The sequence below is a fragment of the Aethalodelphis obliquidens genome, unplaced genomic scaffold, assembly GCF_003676395.1.
Source record: "Aethalodelphis obliquidens isolate GAN/ISIS:26980383/991018 unplaced genomic scaffold, ASM367639v1 scaffold1, whole genome shotgun sequence".
NCBI lineage: Eukaryota > Metazoa > Chordata > Mammalia > Artiodactyla > Delphinidae > Aethalodelphis > Aethalodelphis obliquidens.
Window position 1 is genome coordinate 97,788,060 of NW_020837945.1, and position 19,562 is coordinate 97,807,621.

General features: G+C 42.0%; 1 protein-coding gene across 8 annotated transcripts in view; it reads left to right on the plus strand.

Annotated features, from left to right (window-relative positions):
• GOLIM4 (golgi integral membrane protein 4) overlaps positions 1–19,562 on the plus strand; it is an 80,316-nt gene that overhangs the window by 30,803 nt on the left and 29,951 nt on the right. For 7 of the 8 annotated variants that reach the window (XM_027112332.1, XM_027112324.1, XM_027112341.1 and 4 more), the window contains 4 exons: positions 12,244–12,318; positions 15,074–15,123; positions 16,783–16,836; positions 18,156–18,306. In XM_027112332.1, coding sequence (XP_026968133.1) covers positions 12,244–12,318; positions 15,074–15,123; positions 16,783–16,836; positions 18,156–18,306 — 330 coding nt within the window. The remainder of the gene's footprint in view (positions 1–12,243; positions 12,319–15,073; positions 15,124–16,782; positions 16,837–18,155; positions 18,307–19,562) is intronic. The other variant, XM_027112367.1, reaches the window with a different exon arrangement.

Genomic DNA, 19,562 nt, shown 5'->3' on the forward strand with positions numbered 1-19,562 from the left:
TTGTAAGTGATAATGAAATAGACCTTCCCAGCAGTGACCTTCTAGCTACTAGCAACTTGAGTGTTTCTTAGATTACTCTTCCTACTTCCCTGCACTATCTTGGTATCCCTCTCAAGCATTAAACGTGTCCAACGTGGGATGCAGGGTGCATGATGCCCTGCCCCCACCCACAGAGCTCCCACTGTCCTTCTTGGTCCTGGACCCTCCTTTCACGCAGTAGCATAAACCGGAAATCTTTGCACCATCCTTGGATCCACTTTCGTAACGTACTTTGAGTCAGTCACTGAGGCATTTTGCATTTATTGCTTAAATACATTTTGCTTCTGTTCCTTCCCCTCCCTCCATCAATGATTACGGCATATACTTGAATATTATAAAGCTAGATTCCCTTACCCCTGCAAAAGTACTCCTCAGAAAAGAGGGGGTCTTGTACTGGAGTGAGCATAAAGCCTCTGCTATTTCTGGGAGCCCTCCCAGTTGCTTCATTTTAAACCGCAGAGCGCTGTGTGAAGGAGACACATTGGCCCAAAATGGCCTCGTTTAATGCGACTAGATATTTATGAAGGGCACCTGACAAAAATCTTCTTTTTTGGTTTTAAAGGATGTGGCAGCATTTAAGATAGTGTGGGTATTTATTCCCAGGAATGTGATCTCACAATGGTAAATGCAAAATATCTTTATAAATAAGCCTTTTCACTACCCTCCCCCCACCACTGCAAAAACAAAAGAAAACAAAAACACCCCCAATACGTTCAGGAGTTAGGGCTACCAAAAGCATGAATCTGCACCTCCAAGACAAATGGAGATGTCAGCTATCCTAATTTTTACCAAATATATGTGACTTAGGACATTTCCAGTGACCGCATCAGACAGAGATTCCACTAATGCTGTATTCCAGTGAAGATGGGTATGCTTCAGAAAACTGTCAGAGGACTAAGATGCTGACCTGAGGTGATGCAGACGCAGATGTCAGACATGCCTGTGAAGAGTTTGAATCAAATTGGGGAGACGCGGATGGAGGGACAAAAGTGACCTATCTAAATGTTTTATATTTCACTATTAATTTCACTTATGTAACTGAAAATAACAAGGACCGTGATCTTATGTAAACACTTGTACATTCAGAAAAGTACATGAATCTTAAGTATGGAGCTCAGTGAATTCTCACAAAGCAGACTGTGGAATCAGACCAGGAATCAGACAGTTACCAGCACCCAAAAATGCGCCCTCCTGCGCTCTTCCAGGAACTGCCTGTCCACCTACCACTGCCAATAGGCACGGTGTGAACAGGTGTGTCCTCCTCTCGCCACGGAATAGTTTCGCTTATTTTTGAATCTTCTGTAAGTAGACTCATTCAGTAAGCGCCACTTTGCTGTCTGGCTTCTTGTCTCAACATTATGTTTGTGAAACTCACATGTGGCTTCATTCGGTTTCTCCATGTTGCTGAGTGGTATTTCATTTTATGAACAACCACACCTTATCCATTCTCTGGGGATAGATGTTTGTGTTGTTTCCAGTTTGGGAGTGTAGTGAAGAGTCTCGTTCTTCCGAGTCTCCTCTGTGACTTCTGGTGACCGCATGCCAGCGTTTGCTTGGGTACCTATGTAGGAGTGGGATTATAGACCACACAGGATACCCCTCATCAGCTCCGACGGGTGCTGGCAAACAGGTTTCTGAAGTGGTTGTACCAAGCTCCACGCGCATCAACAAGGTAGGAGGGCGCCTTTCTGCATATTCTTGCCAGCTTGGTACTTTCTGTCTTTTTTATTGTAGTCATTTTGATGGGAGAATAGTGGTATTACGTTATGATTTTAACTTGATTTTCCTGATGACTTAACCCAGCTGACCACTTTTTCAAATATCTAACCACCATTAGGATATCCTTAAGTGTCTGTTCATATTCTTTTTCACTCCCCACTCATTTTCACTTCTCTAAAATTTTGTATATTCCAGTTGGAAAAGAAATCAACTTTTTTTTTAATTGGATTATCTTATTGGCAAAACTGGAGATCATCTTATATTGGGGCAATATGGAAGTCATTGAGGTGACCTCTTAACTGATCCATCACCCTCTGCTGTCTCTCAGATGCTCTACTCCATCTTCCGTACTACCCATAAAGTTATTTTCTATACGCAGATCTGATCAAGTCAAGTGTAGCCCTATCCCACTCATTCTCTCCCCTCCCTGATTACCTACCTTCCTGTCGACGCTGTGCTAAACAGAGTGTTTCCAGAACCCGCCTTTGAAAGGTCATGGGGAGGAGGAGTTGGGCGGGTTCGAGGCACACTTGCTAAATGTTTAGATTATCAAGGCTCTTCCCTGGAAATTCTGATTCAGTAGCTTCCAGTGGGGTCAGGAATCTGTGTGATGAACAAGCACTCCAGGTTTCTCTTATATTCAGGGAAGTTTGAGGAATACTACAAACAGGTTGATTTTGTTTTTGCCTCAGTGCTCTTACGTGTTCTCTGTCCACTGTCTGGGTTATTCTCCTCCATTGGAAGGAAACATCCTCACAAATGTTGCCTCTGGGAATCCAGATTGACTCCTGCAGGCTGAGTAAATCACTCTGTAGTCAATGAAGTCTTACCCCGGTCTTCCTCATAAACCTAGTCCACGGTGGCCTTCCCCATCTCAGCTGATTGCATGCACTGGTTTTACCTTCAGTTTAAATTCAGAATCGGCTGCAGCTTGCACACGGTCCTATTCTCCCGTTACACTCGGGCCTGCGTGACTGCACATGCCTGCTACTAGCTAGCTTTCCCGCTTGCATCTTGGACCCGTGTGGTCAGAGTGATCATTATTTTAAAATCTAAGTTAACATCACATGTTCCTGCTCAAAATGCTCCAGGGGCTCCCCATTTCTCTCAGAGTAAAAGCCAAGTCTTCATGAGGTCCTACAAGACCCATCGCCATCTGCCCCCTTCCCCACCTTCACCCTTTGACCTTCTAGGCTCACTCTGCCTGAGTTATTCTGGCCTCCCTGCTTTTCTTAGAACATCCCAGGTATGGTTGCACTGTAGGGCTTTTGCACTTCCTGTTCTGTCTATCTGGAACACTTGACCTGAGGCATCTGTAGTACTAACTCCTTCACCACGTTTTTCAAGTGTTGGCTCAAACGTCTCCTCAGTGAATCCTGTCTTGACCACCCTATTTAAAAGTGAAACCTGATCCATCCTTCCCACAACTCCAATCTCTTATACTCCCTTCTTTTCTCCCCGTGGCATTCGCTAACTTCTAGTGTACTCTTAATTATGTTTATCATTTACATCTTTCTGCAGAATATGAGTTCCCCAAAGGCAATATTTTCTACTGTTGTGCTCACAATATGTTCTCAAATATCAGAACAATGCCTGGCATATAATAAATGCTCAGTGAATATTTGTTTGCTTTGTAGATTGTAATATTCAGGTTGCAATAGAGAAGAGGCCTCTTTATAAGCCAGGTTTTTTATGAAGCCATTTCCAAGATACGTTGCATACCTTCACATTTTGAAGTGAAAACTTGACACGGGCAGTTTGGATGAAGATGGGGTTGCTTGTGTACTGCTTCATTGGTTTGAAGGAGAAGCCAGTTGCAGCCCAGCTCATGCTCCCTGAGTTGTGTGTATTCTCTGAGATACAGGTTTATACAACAGGGTTGATACTTGAGTCCTGGATTTTAGGTTTTTCTCTAAAAAGTGCCAGCAAAGATGCTGGCATTACTTGAAGTGTCCATAGAAGCAGGTTTCCATGAAGAAATCAGGTAACTTAAGAAATGTCTTTTACGTTTGGATCAAGCACATCGATTTTGAAAAGTTTATGCATAAATTCTTAGTTCCATTATAGAACCAATGTGCTTTTGCCTATTTTAGCCCATCTGAAGAGCATTCTTATACACCCTTGCATCAGTTTTGGGTGACCAGAAACCTAATCCTCTCTCTCATGCATTATTTCTTGAAATGCTGTGATGCAGTCCAGCTGAAATCTGATTGCTAGATAAGCATATTACTCTAGAGGGTCTATGTATATACATCTGATTTTAGAATAACTTTTACTTCTCTTACTGTGAATTCCTAAGTTTCTAATATATACACATATGTACTTCTTCAGGCCTTTGAGAATGTAACTTTTACTTTGTTGAGTCCCGTATTTTCATGGGACAGGAGGATAATTTTTCTCTTAGCTTACCAAGAGATTATATGTAAAAATCTGCTGGCTCAGCAGGCCATTCTGTCATCCTGGCTTACCTAACCTTTGGTGATCTCTAATTGTCTTCTTACTGTTTTTACTGTCTTAGCCTCCTCTCGCAACCCAAATTTGTTGACTAGAAGCTTTTTATAAGAGTAATGCCTGTACTTTAGTGTCTCCCAAGGGGCCTGGAATACTGCTGGTGCTATGATAGCTCTGAGCAGCTAAGAATAGAATTATTTCATGAGGAGTGAATAGATTTCCTCTAATAATAAGAATGATTATTAGTAGCTCACCACTTGAAAGAATGCCAAGAAGAAGACTTGTGTGAAGACATATATCTTAAGTCAGCTAATATAATACTTGTTTGAAAAAGCCAAATCTCAATTAGATAGTGTCATGAGGGAAAGCCTTTGTATAGTTTTATCCAAAATAAGAAAGGCAGTTAGGCACCAATTCAAATCATGTTTAAAATTCCATTTAAATGACTTCATAAACTGTATGCGTTAGCAAACTTAAAAATAGACACTTTATGAACTATTATAGGAACTTTAGTGTGCAGTAAAAAAATAAATACAGCAGGGGCTTCCCTGGTGGCGCAGTGGTTGAGAGTCTGCCTGCCGATGCAGGGGACGCGGGTTCATGCCCTGGTCCGGGAAGATCCCACATGCCGTGGAGCGGCTGGGCCCGTGAGCCATGGCCGCTGAGCCTGCGCATCCGGAGGCTGTGCTCCGCAACGCGAGAGGCCACAACAGTGAGAGGCCCGCGTACCACAAAAAAAAAAATACAGCAATTGCCATGAAGTAGAAAAATACCTAATCAGACTGTCCTTTTTTTCCTCTCAGCATTCTGAAAACTTCTATATTTCAGGGCTCTGATTTAACTAATGCTAATCTTATGAGCCTATACATCAACAGATAAATTTATATTTAATCTCTATTCTGTTATCTGTCTATTCTCTGGGATATGTGAGTACTAATGAGCCAACAAATATGGAAATTCAGTTAAAAATGCTGGGACTTAAAGGATGGCAGGCAAATGAGGAAGAGAATGAAATATCTTCTAAATGCATTCATTTATTTCTCAAGTATTATTGAATACCACTAGATATTAGGAGCTGGGAGATTGGAACTGAAGTGGTAGTGAGGGCTGGGAATATAGAAGAGAAGGAGAGAGGAGCTAGCCAATCCCGGCCTTCATGGCACACATAGTTCATTCATTCATTCATTCATTATCTGTTGAATGCCTGTAACTCACTGTAACAGGGATACAACACTGAAATAAATCAAACGAGAAATTCTTGCCCTGACTGAGCTTATATTCTAGTGAGATAGAAAGGCAATAAATAAGGCCCCCAAAAGTAAAAAAAAAATAATAGAGTTAAGGACTAAGGAGAAAAATGAAGTGGGGAGGGAGCCTGGAAGTGTTGAGGGTGGGAAGCAGGGGGCAGTCTTAGGTTGTCCAGGAAAGGATCTGATGAGAAGGTATCTTTCTAGTAAAGACCTGAGGGAAGTGAGGGAGCTAGTCGCACAGATGCCTGGAGGAGGAGCAGCGGGGCTGCCAGGAAGAGGCAGTGTGAGGTGCTGAAGTGAGAGCTCGCCTCGCATGTTCGGGGGATGCTGAGGAGGCCGCTGTGGCTGGAGCAGGATGGACGATGGGGTGAAGCCTCGTGAGGGCTGTGGGTTTCGCTCAAGTCGTGACGGGAAGCCATTGGGAGGTTTTGCCCCCAGGCCTGCGATGTGACCAAGGGAACTAACCATAATTCAAATTCAGCCATCAATGGTCAAGCAGACCGGAAAGGTTGAATTGTACTGGAAGTTGTAAAACCGGAAGGGGGTGAGAAGCCAAAGCTGGACTTAATGGTTTAGGAGTTACCTGTGAGAAAAACGCTCCATGAGTCAGGAGGATGGGGCAGACTTTGTGGAAAGAGTGGGGTGGAGACACCAAAGTAGAGCCTTAGGGGTGCCTTTGCCCACTCACGGGGGCTGCAGGGGGATCCAGTGTGATCCTCAAAGTGGTAATAGGTGTCCCCCTTCTTTTGCCTTTTTACTTGTTTTATATGGGTTGTTTTCTAAGAAGATCTTTGGTATTCTTTCTCAGACTTCTTATGAGGTGAAATGATGAAAGAAGGAAGGAAAGATAATTGGAAAACTGTATCTATGATGTTGTCTTCATGTTAATTACCAGCTCATTGTGCAGCGGAGGAGGTGGGTGGGCAAGTGGCTGGCCTCCAGCCCACTTCTGGCCAGTTAGAACCACAGTTGAGAACTGTTCGTAAAGACATAATAAATATCTACGATTTTAGGCCTAAAACACCAAAATAAAGCAAAACCTCAAGAGTATTATCTTCTGAGAACTATAGTGATTTCAATTTATTTTCCTTTTTTGTCATCGCTCTTGCTATCCTACTTAAGTATCTTCAGCCACAATTATCAAAACACTAATTTGTTCATTTTAAGTTTTATCACCTGTAAAATGATAAAGGTACTCGCAAATCAATGTTTTCACAAGTTGAATTGTGTGCCTTTCATACCAAGACTCGGTTGTGTGTTTTTTTTTAAAGATAAACCCTGTGTTGTCGTCGGGACTGAAAGCAAAATTTCATAGGCTGTTGCTTCTGCCAAAGAAACCTTGCCCTCCCTTGGCTTAAGGTGTTAAAACACTTAGCAGTGTTTTCTGTCTAATTTTATTTATTTTTATTTTTTGCGGTACGCGGGCCTCTCACTGTTGTGGCCTCTCCCGTTGCGGAGCACAGGCTCCGGATGCACAGGCCCAGCGTCCATGGCTCACAGACCCAGCTGCTCCGCGGCATGTGGGATCTTCCCGGACTGGGGCACGAACCCGTGTCCCCTGCATCGGCAGGAGGACTCTCAACCACTGCGCCACCAGGGAAGCCCTTCTGTCTAATTTTAAGCTGTTGTTTTCTAATTCTGAATTGGAGCAGTTTGTCATAGATAAAATGTCATAGATATATATTTTACCCCTAAGTGGATGCCTGCACCTAATTTCTCTGTGCCTTTTGGATGGAAGTCAGAGTTAAAGTGGAAAATTGCTGTCGGAAGCTGGCATATTTTTAAACTCTTGAGTGAGTTAAGGGGGGAATAAAAACTCTTTCCACCCTTGACTGCATGGAAAATATTAAACTCCTTGTCAGTAAGCAGGGGAGATGATGAGTATTGTGGATTTTCATCCTTCTCTCACGAGTTCTTATGATTCACATCCTATCCCTGTTGTAGTGTTGGTCTGCATTAACGATCTTGAATGCTGAGATTGAACCATTATTTTTATACTTATTTTTTCTTTAACCTGATGGGTGCTTTGAGAATATTAATTATATACCTTTTTTGTTGCAAAGGTTCTAGCAGTTTGGCTTCATCTTGACTGATGCCCTTGACTTCCGAGTATCAATAGAAAAAGAGATAGGTGACAGGGATTGATTAGCAGTCCTCCTTCTAAGCAAAGCAGTAAACCTATCTAGATAAATCACCAGCCCCAAAGCCTGGAGAATGCATGCTAAAGAATTAAGGGTAGCGTGTGTGTGTGTGCGTGCGTGCGTGCGTGTGTGTGTGTGTGTGTGTGTGTGTGTGTTTAATTGATAGGGAAATTTTCTAGAAGAGCCACAAGAACACAAAGATTCTATCTGGTCCCTTTTGCTGTTCTTCAATTTTTATTAGAAAATAGGCTTATAGGTTTTACTAAGCTATTAGAATGATTATTCGCAACCCTCCCCGCTTTTTAAGGGAATTTTTTTTTTTTAAGTAACGGGAAACTGAGATCAGTGTTTCATTGCTGTTTCAAGTCTCTCTCTCAATGTATATGTGTATTACTTTGTTATTATTAGACTTTAATTGTAGGGTTGAAAGAGCTCAGGGAATCACCTGATTGATTCTCTGGCACTTTGAAGCCATCACAGATAGCTGAAAAAATATTTTAGTATTTTTCTGGCACTTACTCTGTGCCTTGCCGTGTTTGAAGCACTTCACATCAATTAACTCATTTAGCCCTGACATCCACCCAAAGGGATGGGCACTGTTTTTATTCCCATGTACCATATAAAGAAACTGAAGCACAAAGAAGTTCGGCAACTCTCCCCATAAGGAATGAATCTGGGACTTGAACCCAGACACCAGAGTCTGTGCTCTCGACCTTTACGTACCACCTGCCTCTTTCCTTCTCCCATTCCTTCTAGAGTTTCTAATTCTAAGGGTTAATTTTTACTCTCACTTTCCTTTACCTAACGTGGTTTCCTCAGCCTATAGTTTAAGGTTCCTTTTCGGTTTGGGTTTTTTTTTTTTTTTCCTTTTTCTGAGCACTTCTCCAGCTTTCTGTCAGTCACTGCTGCTCCATTCTCTCACCTTCCTCCTTGGTGATGTTCTCAACCCTCAAACCATTTCTGAATTCTTAGGTTATATGTCAGGACTAGAAGCTGGTGGCTGTCATAATGACCAGTTCTGAGTAAGATAATATTAATAGTACAGTTACCTCACGGTTCCTCACATATAGCCTCTATTCCTGTTTACCACATCTTTTTTCTGCTGCATTTGCAAAAGCACGTTATTCATGCCTTAGGTCATGCTATGAGTGATGCCATTTTATGGATTCATGAATAGTCTCAGATTTCCCAAGACCTTCGGATGTGGACTGTAATCCATAAACATGCTCTCCTCTTTGTGGACATCGTATAGCATCTCTTTAGGTGATCTAGGAAAGTTTCTAACTGTGTGTCCTAGGATCTTCTAGCTCTTGAGACACGTTGCTCTTAAGATGTCGAATGTCTAAATCCCCATGATACATACAACTGTCAAAGACAGTTTGGTCGATGGGGACTTTGGACCAGCCGGTGGCACGTTATCCTCCTGGCTGAATCGCAGGGAAGAGAGTAAAGCACGGAGCACCGTCTCCCCTGCCCCCCGCATAGAGCGCTCCTCACTCCAGTCCCCACACCCCCTCTCCGCTAGGTGGAATCTAGTGGACCCTCCGCCCTTATTGAGGATGAAATCCTGCAGATGAGTTTTCTGCTGCCTAAACCAAAGGTAAGCGTTCCGCGGTCAGCCGCTGCTGCTCCATTCTCTCGTGACGTGCCACGTGACGTTGAGTGACCGCTGCCATATTTTATTAAGTCAGGAAGGATTTCACAGGATTACAAGTTGTAACTACAACGTTTGCCGCCATCCTTACCCTTCCATGGTAATAGTTAACATCTAGAGTCTGAGGTGGCGGGGGTGGTGGGAAGCAGTCCCCCACATGTGTTTTCTTGGCTGTGCTGCTGCTGGGTTTTGTTGTTGTTGTTATCTCGGGTGTTGCTAGGCTGGATTGTCTCCCCATAAGGGTCCTGACCTGCCTTCAGGAGCCCCCTAGACTCAGGACCCCTGCTGCCACTTTTGACTCCATTAGAGCAAGATCTTGACTCCTTTGCCTCTTGACCCTTCTTTGAAAGTGATGTACATGCTTGCTGAAATTGTCCCGTTAGTGCACCCAGATTCCCTATTACCCGGCACGTTTATGTTCCTGTGACCTTCTTCCCAGACCGTGGGAACTTTGGCCAGTGGATTGGAGATGAGGGAGTGTTGTTCCTTCCAGCTGGGGAGCTTAGGTGTTCCCATGACATCCTGTTCTTGCCTGTGTATATCATGATCACACTGTAATTTATCTATTCCCCTACGAGCCTCCACTACCTGGTGGAAATTCTCAGACTGTGGGCAGGCAGTTCTGGGTCTGGCTTGGTGAGGCTCCCCAGCTCTAGTCTTTGTTTTCCCTCCCTTGTTCCAAATGTCATTCAAGATGGTAGTGTTAGTACCAATCCAAGGAACCTCTTGGTTTTAATAGGCTTTCAGGAATTGGCCGAGAGACTTATCTACTGTACACCTATATGGTTGAAAAAAGTCTAATTTCTCAACAGTGGACTTGGAGCCAAGCTTTTTGGAGCACAGCTGCCTTTAGTCCAGTTCCAACACCTCTGTGTCTTTGTCCCTGTGATGTCTTCCAGCAGTGCCCTTCTCCTGTGGGGCTCCCATCTACCAAATTGTTCTTCACTCCCAAAGCCAGCCAAGAGATTGTCACCTCTGAGAATCTCCCCTCACTCCTCTCCCATCCAGAGCTCACCCCTCTCTTTCACTGGGCTTTTAGTATGCCAAATGCATTTGGCTCTAATTATTTAAAATTACCTAATCTATCTCCTGTGTTGGACTAGAGCTTCTTGAGGCCAAGGCCCATGTCTATTCATTTTGCATTTCTGCTCCTAATATGGTGCCAGGTACATCGCAGCAGCTCAATAACTGGGGAGTTGGATTAGATCCCTTTGTAATAATAGCACTGGGGGAGTGGGAGGGATCATCTGGTGAACAGAATAGGAACCCAAGTGGAGAAAGGGAATGGAGCAGCTCATTATTTCGATGACTAATGGGAGGCTGAATTGAGGGGAAAGATGAGTTTGGGGCAGGCGTGCCATCAGGGGATGACACCATACCAGTTTGGCTGGTGGCAGGCCTTCTAGGAGTTCTGGACTGAGATGTTAGCAGCGGTGTGAGGAGAGCTAGGGGCTGTGGGAGTCGTAGATGGAGCCCTGGGAATGGCAGGTTTCTATGGGACACCAAGATGAGAGATGCAGTGTTGGGAGAAGGGCAAGGACCCTGGAGATGATGGGCGTGTTGGAAGGAGGACAGAGATAGCTGGTAACTGGCAGGGGTGGCAGTGGGGAAGGGGCGGGGGGAGGGACGGGGCAGGGGGTCCAGCAGCAACAAGCAGATGTCAGGGAGGGGAGTTGCTGCGACCGTGGCAACTCTAGGCGGCCGGCAGTGTCGGCAGCTGTATGCGCTGGACGGACAGTCAGCGGCTGGTGATTGAATTGTATCTTAGGTAGTCATGGGGAGCTAGGGCTGGTAACAGAACCAAGTGACAGGCTTGGCTGAGCTTGCAGGGAATGAGATCATTTGGGACCGTAATGCTGAACAAACAGGATTAAAGGGCGCGTCAGAAACGTAACTTTGTTCTCTCCTTCTCTCCCCTATTCCAAACACTCCGCGGAGCTGGGTTTTCTGTCCCTGCATGAAATCTAAGACAGACTTCACTACTTTACAGCTTCTCTCAGATCAAAGAAAGAAAAAAATCTTTCGGTAACTTTTATCCATAAACGCAGTCTTGGTTTAGTAAGGATCGTGTCTGGTCTAGTCCAGTGTAGTAATACAAATTTTTTTCATTTAAAGGTAAAGCTTTTCCCACTCTTGCAGCTCCCATTCGCTGTAGATGTGAAGCCTGTAGTGTGGGAGAGAGTCCCGATGGGCTTCTGCCTATTTTCCCCCTAACACATCTGCTCTCTCTCCTGCACTCCACGGGCAACTGCAGCTACTTCAGAGTAGATGGGGGAGGTGGGGTTGGTAAAGTGCAGGAAGGTCCTACAGCAGGACATCAGTTTGCCTTGGGTTTCCTGCCATGGCAGATGTAAACCTGACTTGTTCCTTTGTGGGCACTTGTATAAGTTCTTTAGTGGGGAGAGTCTCTCCCTCCTTCATCTCTGTGGCTATCTTACCTAAGTTTTTCCTGACATGGCGGAATCCACCCCTTCTTTCAGCAAGCCTTAGTATGCTGCTGAGGTTTCCTCACCCACCCAGGCATCTTTCACGGAGACTCACGCAGCTCATGTTGACTTGGCAGTACTTATGGGATATCTGGGTGGAAATCCTCTCCTAGCACCTGAGAGAGAGGTGGGAGCTGGACACACAGATGTGAGGGTAAGTGCCGTGTAGATGTTGGCTGAAGTCGTGAGCGTGGACACGCTTGTCCGGGAAGAGACCTGGAGCCTCGCACAGACCCGTGTTCCAGAAGCATGAGGACAAGAAGATGGAAGCCTCTTCCAGAGTGTTGGTTTTACAGAGGGGCAGACTGCATAGGAGTCAGCCCAGAATTATGCCTCTTATCGTGTCCATCTTTTACCAAGAATGTGGAACTTAAAATGCATACGTTTTAATTTTAATTGTGAAAGGACTCTAAACTGTCTTCTTCCTGTTTTGAAAATTGATGTTAATTTTACCTTAGAATTTCTAATTCTTTGAAGATAAGTTTTAACTTTTTTTTTTCCAGTTGTGTATGAACACAGATCAAGATTAGAGAAATCCTTGCAAAAGGAAAGACTTGAACATAAGAAAGCAAAGGAAGGTAAATAAATAATGTAATTCGTGTTCTGTGTTTTTATCATACTCTTCTTTGAAGCATCACGTACTTGCTTTACTATTTTTTTGCTAAGAAATTTGTCAGATCGCCCAAAGTCAGTTTCATTTGGTGGATGGAGAAGGAGATACCAAGCAATATGCTATACATTGCGACAAAATAATTCCTGCACAAGACTAGATTTAGACTCTTTCATTCAGTTGGTGCCACTTTGAGGTCATTCATGTATTGGTTATATGTATTGCTTCAGAAATAACACACAGTTTTTCTTTGAATATTATCAATGCATACGTTACTAACACCTGACTTCCGTCCACAGGCATCCAGGAAAAGTAACAGCATGTGTTGTCCAGAATATGACAAACGTTATATAAACGTATACGTATACATGTACATTTAGAACGTAATGAATTGATCTTATTGTACAATGTCTTTTAGGTTATACACCTGTTTTCATCTTGTGGTAAAGGCTTTATTGGCACAACTGATTGGTTTGGTTTGAAAAATCAACATTTAGCACAGGTATTAGGCAATGCTGTTGATTTTTATCAGAGTTTTTCTATAAAGCATGGAGCTTATACAGGTTGTGGTTTGAAATTACCTGCATTCTTTTTTTTTTTTTTTACATCTTTATTGGAGTATAATTGCTTTACAATGGTGTGTTGGTTTCTGCTTTATAACAAAGTGAATCAGTTATGCATATACATATGTTCCCATATCTCTTCCCTCTTGCATCTCCCTCCCTCCCACCTTCCCTATCCCACCCCTCCAGGCGGTCACAAAGCACCGAGCTGATCTCCCTGTGCTATGCGGCTGCTTCCCACTAGCTATCTACCTTACGTTTGGTAGTGTATAGATGTCCATGCCTCTCTCTCGCTTTGTCACAGCTTACCCTTCCTCCTCCCCATATCCTCAAGTCCATTCTCTAGTAGGTCTGTGTCTTTATTCCTGTCTTACCCCTACGTTCTTCATGACATTTTTTTTCTTAAATTCCATATATATGTGTTAGCATACGGTATTTGTCTTTCTCTTTCTGACTTACTTCACTCTGTATGACAGACTCTAGGTCTATCCACTTCATTACAAATAGCTCAATTTCGTTTCTTTTTATGGCTGAGTAATATTCCATTGTATATATGTGCCACATCTTCTTTATCTATTCATCCGATGATGGACACTTAGGTTGTTTCCATCTCTGGGCTATTGTAAATAGAGCTGCAATGAACATTCTGGTACATGACTCTTTTTGAATTATGGTTTTCTCAGGGTATATGCCCAGTAGTGGGATTGCTGGGTCATATGGTAGTTCTATTTGTAGTTTTTTAAGGAACCTCCCTACTGCTCTCCATAGTGGCTGTACCAATTCACATTCCTACCAGCAGTGCAAGAGTGTTCCCTTTTCTCCACACCCTCTCCAGCATTTATTGTTTCTAGATTTTTTGATGATGGCCATTCTGACTGGTGTGAGATGATATCTCATTGTAGTTTTGATTTGCATTTCTCTAATGATTAATGATGTTGAGCATTCTTTCATGTGTTTGTTGGCAGTCTGTATATCTTCTTTGGAGAAATATGGTCACCTTATCTTTGATAAAGGAGGCAGGAATGTACAGTGGAGAAAGGACAGCCTCTTCAATAAGTGGTGCTGGGAAAACTGGACAGGTACATGTAAAAGTATGAGATTAGATCACTCCCTAACACCATACACAAAAATAAACTCAAAATGGATTAAAGACCTAAATGTAAGGCCAGAAACTATCAAACTCTTAGAGGAAAACATAGGCAGAACACTCTGTGACATAAATCACAGCAAGAACCTTTTTGACCCACCTCCTAGAGAAATGGAAATAAAAACAAAAATAAACAAATGGGACCTAATGAAACTTCAAAGCTTTTGCAAAGCAAAGGAAACCATAAACAAGACGAAATGACAACCCTCAGAATGGGAGAAAATATTTGCAAATGAAGCAACTGACAAAGAATTAATCTCCAAAATTTATAAGCAGCTCATGCAGCTCAATAACAAAAAAACAAACAACCCAATCCAAAAATGGGCAGAAGACCTAAATAGACATTTCTCCTGCATTCTATTTTTATTTATTCATCTTTTTGGTAAATCTTGAGATTGAAGTGAGATGTTCCGTCTGATTACCTTGGTGTGAGGTAGAAGGAGGGAGAACAGAGGAGGGCAGTGTGGGCTAGGATGTTTCACTGAGATGTTTCAGATAATTAAAATGCTTTGATAGGATTTGGATTTCCCTTGTCTTCAAAAGCAGAGTGATTTTATAGAGCCATCTAGTGGATAATAAAGCCTTAAGAGCATTAAAGATGGTTTCCACGGCTTGATTTCCTTTTCAGGTCCTGAATGATTTTCGTGTGCCATCTAGTGGCTGGCAATAAACCATCTCTGTCCTCAGGTGCACTTCATGTTTTTTTTCTCCTTAATTTCAGGACAGTTCATCACCAAGTACACATTCTAAATGCACTTTTAATCAGTTGGTTATAGTGTGTATTTTGTTGATACAAGATTCACAACTTAAAGGTAAAGAGGAAAATTATATAACAGTTTTTTTCAACTCTTGCTAAAGCATTAAAAGACAAAGTATATAAGTCACCAAGTAGATTGTCTTAAACCTGAAACATTTTTTAGGTCTGAGTAAAGTACGTCTATGTTCTTTTAGATGTCTAAAAATGCCACAGTGAATTAACTTATACTCTATTTTCTCCATTTTGTATTTTCTAGATTTTCTGGTTTATAAATTAGAAGCACAAGAAACACTAAATAAGGGAAGGGTGAGTTTTCTTTTTTCCTCCCTTAATTTTTTATTTCACGAAACTTGCAAGAGGGGGAAATATGGTCGCAAAACCTTTTACTCTGTTGATCATTAGGATCGAAGGGCTGAAATACATTTCCCTCCTTCCCTCCCTGCCTTCCTCTCTCCTTTCCTTCCTTCCTTGCCAAGAGATTCTCAGAGGAAGACCTAAAAACTACTCTTTTAAAACCTACCTTCCTTTGTTTATCACATTACTGTGATAGTGATAAATTGGAAATAGCCTTAATGTTCAACCATAAACATAATCTCTTCATAAAGAGATTATTTTTATTCACTTATTTATTCATTTGTAGTCTCTCTTTTCTATAGAATGTGATATTTATTTTAATTTGCCTTTGCAGGACGTTACTGTCACTTGCATAGACATTGCTGTGTAATGTCTGACACGGTACCTGGCCTAGAGTTCCCATGTTCAAAAACGTTTGTGGAACGAATGAATACATAAATGATATTGGCAGTTTAAAAAGTTTTTAAGTCCAAATTAACTGGAGAAAAACAAGTTTTTCTCTTACTCTAAGAAAAATATGTAAGCATTGGTTGAATAAAGCATTGGTGTTTTGGGGTATTAAAACTGAGAAGAGTCTGTTCCTTGAATAACTAGGAGGCTGTCAGCTTTCGACTCTTACCTGCTTTTAAAAGCCCTAGCCAGAACTGTGTGTATTCTGTTGTGCATTTTGTAATGTAATTTATTACAAATTAAAATGGCAAAGTGATAAAATAAAATGATAAAGCAAATAAAATGATAAAATGCAGTTCATTTTAGAAGCTGCAAGAATATGAAAGAAAGAAAGAATTGAGGCTGTGCTTGTACCGGTGACGGGTAAAGCAAGGAGTGGGGCACATAAGATAGAACAACACAGCAGCCTGGGGAGAGAAAAGTTTCAGGTGGTTTGTGGTTTGCACACTCACTGGTTATGGTTGCCCAGGGCTGGACTTGTGTGAGGTCCAAATGTGAAGATGCTCCACTGGCACACAGAGACACACTCCTGGAGCGCGTGCTTCAGCCATAGGTGTAGGCTCAAGTTTTGGTCCTGGCTCTGCTACTAAAGGAAATGTTTGCCCTGGCCTGTTCCTTAGCCTTTCTGTTTCTCACTCTGTGAGTTGGATTCTAGTTGGGGTAAAGTCACGTATGTAGAATTTCTTACCCGCTGAAGCTCGAGGCAGGAAAGTGCCTTTTCTCTCCCTTCCCAGAAGCCATGCGAAGCTTGTGAGGCCTGGTTTATCTCCTTTTCCCCTTGGAGCACCGGGCACAATATATCAGCCATGTGCGGTGCTGCATCTCAGGACAAGTCCCCCTGTGCCTCTGGCCTCAGTTTTTCTTCTCAATATGAGAGTGGAAGTAAATCACCTCCAAGGGCCCTGTCAAGCTGCTGTTTCATAATTCCATGTCCTGATTTTTCATTATTAATGTCTAGCAAACTTAGAGGAATGTGAAAACTTCATTTCTGCTATTAAGTAAAGAGATGGCCTCAGAATTGTCCTGTTTCGAGCTTAGAGTTCATTTTCACTTAACACAAGTGAAATGAGTGAAATCCTTCCATTAAGCCCTTTAAGCTCTGGTTAGCAAAAGAGCCAAATTTGTTATTTTTGTGTTAACTGTTTGCTTTTCAATTTACAGCAAGATTCTAATAGCAGGTACAGCGCGTTGAATGTCCAACATCAGATGTTAAAGGTGAGTAATTTAAAGTTGTTCTTCGTGAGTGAATCAAAGGACTAACTAAGTAACTTAAGTGATCAAGGAAAGTTTACAGAAAGTTGATTTGTATTGTGATATGGTATATTAAAGTCATTTCTGGCTAAAAGTGATATATAATTATAATGCTCCATCATGTTTATCACCTGATTACAAAGAACATATTTAGCTCATTACCCATTTTATAAATCAGGCTCTCTGGTCACCTAATTTTTAATTTTGTTCTCTATCTTTTAAGGATTTTTGTTTGTTTTTTAAATCTAATTTCTCAGAGTCGTTTTTCTTAGAGATTTTCTTTTATCTTAGTCACGCTGGAGGCAGTAGAAATATTAAAATGCTCCCTTCCTGTTACTAATGTGCAATAAATGTTCTGCCTACCACAGGAGCACACTTTATGTTTAAAGGTTCTCCTTCCTTGGTTCTTGGATAAAACTCATTATTGTGTCAGGAAAATTGAAAAAAAGAGAGAGAGAGAGAGAGATGCATTATTTCTGTTCAGGCCAGAAGAGATGAGCAGCAGACATTATGCCACCCTGCACAGCAGGGAAAAAAAACACGCCACTGTCTTCAGCCCCTACCCTCCAGCTTTTTGTTTGGTGTTGTGTTTTCTCCTATATCAGTAGGGCATATGCTTTTTATTGAAACCGGCATCTTTCCTATTATCAAGAAAGCAATACATGAATTAAAGCAGACCACCCTTTCATATTAAGCATTTGGAGACTGTAGAATTTATCTAGATTGTGGTTACAGTGTTATAATCAGGAGTAGTATAAGTAAGAATCATTCTATAAACAGTCGATTTATTACTTCCCCCAAACGGAAAAAAGTCTTTTTTTCCGCCCTTCTTTAAACTGGGTTACCAGGAAGGCTGAAAATCAAAGAAAGGAAATAAAAAATGTTGCTGGGAAAACATCAGGTTGAAAGAGGCAGTCTAGAGTATCCATGGAGGGGTAATTTTTTCGTTAGCTTTACCCTGTTTCCACAGTAACTTGAGTCCCTGGGAATTTCCCCAAATCCCTTCCTTTTCCATCTCTCATGCAAACTTCCAACTTCTTGTTTTTTCCCGTTAATGTTAAAAATTCAGGAGAAAATTATTTTTGGCCATGATCCCAAACTATTCATTTGGAATGGAAGGGAAATGGAAGGGAGCTGCACAAACTCAAAGCAGTCTGAGGAAAACGAAGCCTGCTTCTTCATTTGTGCTGACTTTCTGGCAAGGGAAAGGCTACGCTATTGAGAGACAGATTCTGATATAATTTAGAGAATGTACATCCCTGCTAAAGTTTTCATCTTTGCAGAGTCAACATGAGGAGCTAAAGAAACAGCACAGCGACTTGGAAGAGGAACACCGCAGGCAAGGAGAAGACTTCAGTAGGACATTTAATGACCACAAGCAGCGATACCTGCAGCTGCAGCAAGAGAAAGAACAAGAGCTTTCTAAGCTAAAAGGTATTTGGAAACCTAATTAGTCAGTGTGCATGGAAATGAATACTCATATTAACGTTTGAATAGAACAATAGACTTTTGTTTTATTTTGTTTGTTGCTTGCTGATTGATTACCTTACATGTGGTCCTTTACCAGTTACTTCTTACTTCTTTATGAAGTTTCACACTTATCTCTTTGGGTTTGTTTAGGGAAACAGAATAGAATACTTAGTGTTTCTCAACGGGGCACATTGGCCATGTTGGGCAAGACAGTTCTCTTTTTAAGTGTGTTGTGAGACATTTAGCATCTCTGACCCCACCCACAAAATGCCATCAGTGCTCCCCAGTTACAGTGATGCATTTCCAGATCTCCACAGGGGCATGAAGACTCCCTGTTGATCGGTAATAGTAGCTTCAAAAAGCTCAGGCTCTGGAGTCAGACTGCCCTGGTGAATCTTGGCCTCTTCAATGACTAGTTTATATATGACCACAGGCAAGTTGTGTAGCGTAAACCATCCTCATCTGTAAAAGCGGGATATTCATAAAAAGTATCAACCTTGTAGAGTTGGTATGAGGATTACATTATGCAGAGCACCTAGAACAGTTACTGGTACGTGGTAGACCTTCAATCTATATTAACCACCACCAGCATCAGCATCAGGTATTTTCATAGTAATGTGGAACAAAATATATCACTTCTGAGTACATGTGAGTTCTGGAAAAGGGCAATAGCATATTCTACAATCACCTATCCAGGTACTAAATAAGTCTGAAGTGTGAGATTTGGTTTAAAAACATACATGGTGCTTGCAGAAACACGGGTGAAATCCTGGTGCTTGCAAAAACACGGGTGAAATCCTGGTGCTTTGCAAAAACATGGGTGAAGAACAATTTCCTGGTTTTATATAAAATGTCATCATAGAAAGAAACCATGTGAAGGGTCCTTTGGATTTTCTATACTTTTTTTTGCAATGTTTTGTCTCGAAGTGTTCCAAAATAATAGGCTAATAACAGTATTCCAAAATAATAGGAATACTTTGTCTGTAAGTATTCCAAAAAGGCACCTGGGAGTTAAGTAGCCACTGAGGCAGTTTACAAAGGGTTGAGATGGTCTTGGTGGAGCCAGATGTCAGCAGAATGATACCCAAGAGATGTAGACATGGAGGGGCCTTGGCTTGTTGGTGGTGAGCCGGGTGGTGAGGAGTCAGTAAGATAACAAAATAGAGAAAGGAAGAGACTAAACACTGAAAGCCCTTACAAAGGTGGTAAAAGGAAGAGAG